General features: G+C 49.7%; 1 protein-coding gene across 5 annotated transcripts in view; it reads right to left on the bottom strand.

Moving 5' to 3' along the window:
- Positions 1-508, bottom strand: part of LOC122548353 (misshapen-like kinase 1) — a 298,781-nt gene extending 298,273 nt beyond the window's left edge. For 2 of the 5 annotated variants that reach the window (XM_043686890.1, XM_043686889.1), the window contains exon 1: positions 108-506. In XM_043686890.1, coding sequence (XP_043542825.1) covers positions 108-164 — 57 coding nt within the window. In that variant the 5' untranslated portion in view covers positions 165-506. Of the gene's footprint in view, positions 1-107 lie in introns of all 5 variants that reach the window. The other 3 variants (XM_043686892.1, XM_043686891.1, XM_043686894.1) reach the window with 2 other exon arrangements.
- Positions 509-3,888: the final 3,380 nt, after the last annotated feature.

The raw sequence follows: 3,888 nt of genomic DNA on the forward strand, positions 1-3,888 counted from the left end.
ACGGGGAGAAGGGGGAATGGGTGGTGGGGGGAAATCGGAATCGGCGGAAAAATGGGGTGGGGGGGGTGAGTCAGTAGAGGGGACGGGCAATTGGTGCTTTGCCTTACCCGGAGAGCTGAAAGGTCGATGTCGTCCAGACTGCGGGCGGGAGGCTCGTTCGCCATCTTCCTGCGCCGGTTGATGGCCGGGGAAGAGATGTGCGGCCCTCTCTGTGCTCAGCAGAGGCAGAGGCCCAGGCCCGGGCCCGCGGCCCCGATTTCACAGACTCACAGGCGCCGAGCGGACACTGACTGACGGGGTGGAGGGTGACGAGGGGGACACTCCGCCTGAGGCCTGTTGTTAGTCTCCTGTGGGTGTGGGATCGGGGGCAGGTGGAAGGGGGAACCTGGCCTTAAAACCTTGGGCGGAGACAGCTGCCACTGCTGAAGATATGCCACCGCTCCGTCCTCTCCTCCTCCTCCGCCTCCATTCCCGGCTCCAAACGACAGCCTCCAGCTCTTCCCTACCCCCCCAACCGGTTACCAAGGGCAACGTCGCCGACACGCCCAAACACCTGACGTTTAGCCCCGCCCCCAGTCGGCGTCAAAAACCCGCCCCGTGTATGACGTCTTTACCCCCGCCCACGTAGGCGTCACGTTCACCCCGCCCTGCCCCTCAGACCAATCGGCACAACAAGCAGGACCGACATGACCTCTCCGCAACGTTCAGCTTCCGGTTCCGCCTCTCCGTCAGGTTAAGCCCCACCCCGTTTTGTCGTCGATGGCCATCCTCACCAAAGCGCGAAGTAACCAAACGTCATCCGACCGAGCGCCCTGGTTAATGTGTCTGAATGACGTCATGGCGCTCGCACATGCCGCACGTGGGGTTGCGCATGGCGCCTGCGCACTCCGACGTGAACGTGCGTTCAGCAACAGGTAGTTGGCCATTCGCCTCCAGGTGAACTCCAAATGAACCAAAGGAAGGCCTCCCCTTATAGGAAATCAGAGAGGCGGGAGTTAAATATAAGGGCACAAGGACCTTATGGGACTGCTCTCACTCAGACAGAGGGAGAAGGCTACTGGTGGTAACTTGAATGTCACTTGACCTCTGGTGAGGGGAAAATGACAAGCAACATGAATTTGACTGGGACAACACTACTATTCTAGGACAAGCCAAACAGAGAACAGCCAGGGAATTCCTAGAGGCATGGCACTCATCCACAGATTCAATCAATAAGCACATCCTGGACCCAATATACCGACCACTGCAGCGGACAGCTGGAACTGACAACCCGAAGCAGCAGATTCAAACCACTACAAATGCCAGAGGAAAGATCACAGAAGCGCTTCACAGGAGGCTCCCAAGCACTGAGAATGTCACCTAGACAGGGGACGAAACGTCTGCAACACAAATTCCCAGCTCGGCAAACAGAACCACAACAACGAGCACCCGAGCTACAAATCTTCTCACAGACTTTGAGGGGAAAATGGGCCTTCAATTTTATACTTCAATGTAACATGCACCTCAATCTAATGAATACCTCAGTTGAGCACACACTTCAATCATAGAGACGTACAGCACGGAAACAAACTGTTCAGTCTAACTAGTCAGTGCTGACCAGATATCCTACATTAGTCCCATTTGCCAGTATTTGGCCCATATACCCTCTGAACCCTTTCTATTCATATACCCATCCAGATGCCTTTTAAATGCTGTAATTGTACCAGCCTCCACCACTTCCTCTAGCAGCTAATTTCGTACACACACCACCTTGTGTGTGAAAAAGTGCCTCATTGGTCCCTTTTACAGTTTTCCCCTCTCACATTAAACCTATGCCCTCCACTTCTGGACTCCCCCACCCCAGGGAAAAACCTTATCTATTTACCCAATTCATGTCCCTCATGATTTTATAAATGTCGAGGGAACCCCAGTCTATTCAGCCTCTCCCTGTAACTCAAACCCTCTAACTCAAATAGATAGTAGGTGCAGGAGTAGTCCATTCAGCCCTTTGAGCCAGCACCACCATTCATTATGATCATGGCTGATCATCCACAATCAGTATCCTGTTCTTGCCTTATCCCCATAACCCTTGATTCCACTATCTTTAAGAGCGCTATCGGTCTCTTTCTTGAAAGTATCCAGAGACTTGGCCTTCACTGCCTTCTGGGGCAGAGCATTCCATATATCCACTACTCTCTGGGTGAAGAAGTTTCTCCTCAACTCTGTTCTAAATGGCCTACCCCTTACTGTGTCCTGTGGTTCTGGTCTCACCCATCAGCGGAAACGTGCTTCCTGCCTCCAGAGTGTCCAATCCATTAATAGTTTTATACATCTCAATCAGATCCTCGATCATTCTTCTCAACTCAAGTGTATACAAGTCCAGTCGCTGCAATCTTTCAACATATGATAGTCCCGCCACTCCAGGAATTGACCTCGTGAACTACGCTGCACTCCCTCAATAGCCAGAATGTCCTTCCTCAAATTTGGAGACCAAAACTGCACAGTACTCCAGGTGCGGTCTCATCAGGGCCCTGTACAGCTGCAAAAGGACCTCCTATACTCAATTCCTCTTGTTATGAAGGCCAGTGGATATACGTTACACCCACTGGCTCTCTCTTGTCAATCTTCATAGTTACATCCTCAAAAAATTCAAGAAGATTAGTCAAGCACAATTTCCCCTTCGTAAATTCATTCTGACTCTAACGTTACTGCTATCCAAATGAGTCGTAATTTCATCTTTTATAATTGACTCCAGCATCTTTCCCACCACTGACGTCAGGCTAACCGGTCTATAATTCCCTGTTTTCCCTCCCTCTCCCTCCCTTCTTGAAAAGTGGGACAACATTAGCCACCCTCCAATCCGCACAAACTGATCCTGAATCGATAGAACATTGGAAAATGATTACCAATGTGTCCATGATTTCTAAAGCCACCTCCTTAAGTACCCTGGGATGCAAACCATTAGGTCCCAGGGACTTATCAGCCTTCAGACCTAACAATCTATCCAACACCATTTCCTGCCTAATATAAATTCCCTTCAGTTCATCCATTACCCTAGGTCCTTCCGCCACTATTACATCTGGGAGATTGTGTCTTCCCCATGAAGACAGATCCAAAGTACCTATTCAACTCTTCTGCCATTTCCTTGTTCCCCAAAATAAATTCACCCATTTCTGTCTTCAAGGGCCCAATTTTTTTTTTCTTTTCACGTATCTAAAAAAAGCTTTTACTATCCTCCTTTATATTTTTGGCCAGTTTGCCTTTGTACCTCTTATTGCCTTTTTAGTTATCTTCTGTTGCTCTTTCAAAGTTTCCCAGTCCTCCGGCTTCCTGCTCATCTTTGTCATGTTATTAGTACTTCTCTTTTATTCTTATACAGTCCTTAACTTCCCTCGTCAGCGACGGCCATCCCTGCCTCCTCTTAGGATCTTTCTTCCTCTTTGGAATGAACCAATTCTGCACTTTCTGCATTATATCCAGAATACCTGCTATTGTTGTTCCACTTTCTGGATCAGTGGTGCTGGAAGAGCACAGCAATTCAGGGAGCATCCGACGAGCAGCAAAATCGATGTTTCGGGCAAAAGCCCTTCATCAGGAATAAAGGCAGAGAGTCTGAAGCGTGGAGAGATAAGCTAGAGGAGAGTGGGGGTGGGGAGAAAATAGCATAGAGTACAATAGGTCAATGGGCAAGGAGATGAAGGTGATAGGTCAGGGAGGAGAAGGTGGAATGGATAGGTGGAAAAGGAGCTAGTCAGGTCGGACAAGTCCAGACAGGTCAAGGGGACAGTGCGGAGCTGGAAGTTTGAAACTAGGATGAGGTGGGGGAAGGGGAAATGAGGAAGCTGTTGAAGTCCACATTGATGCCCTGGGGTTGAAGTGTTCCGAGGCGGAAGATGAGGCGTTCTTCCT

The sequence above is a fragment of the Chiloscyllium plagiosum genome, unplaced genomic scaffold, assembly GCF_004010195.1.
Source record: "Chiloscyllium plagiosum isolate BGI_BamShark_2017 unplaced genomic scaffold, ASM401019v2 scaf_52, whole genome shotgun sequence".
Classification (NCBI taxonomy): Eukaryota; Metazoa; Chordata; class Chondrichthyes; order Orectolobiformes; family Hemiscylliidae; genus Chiloscyllium; species Chiloscyllium plagiosum.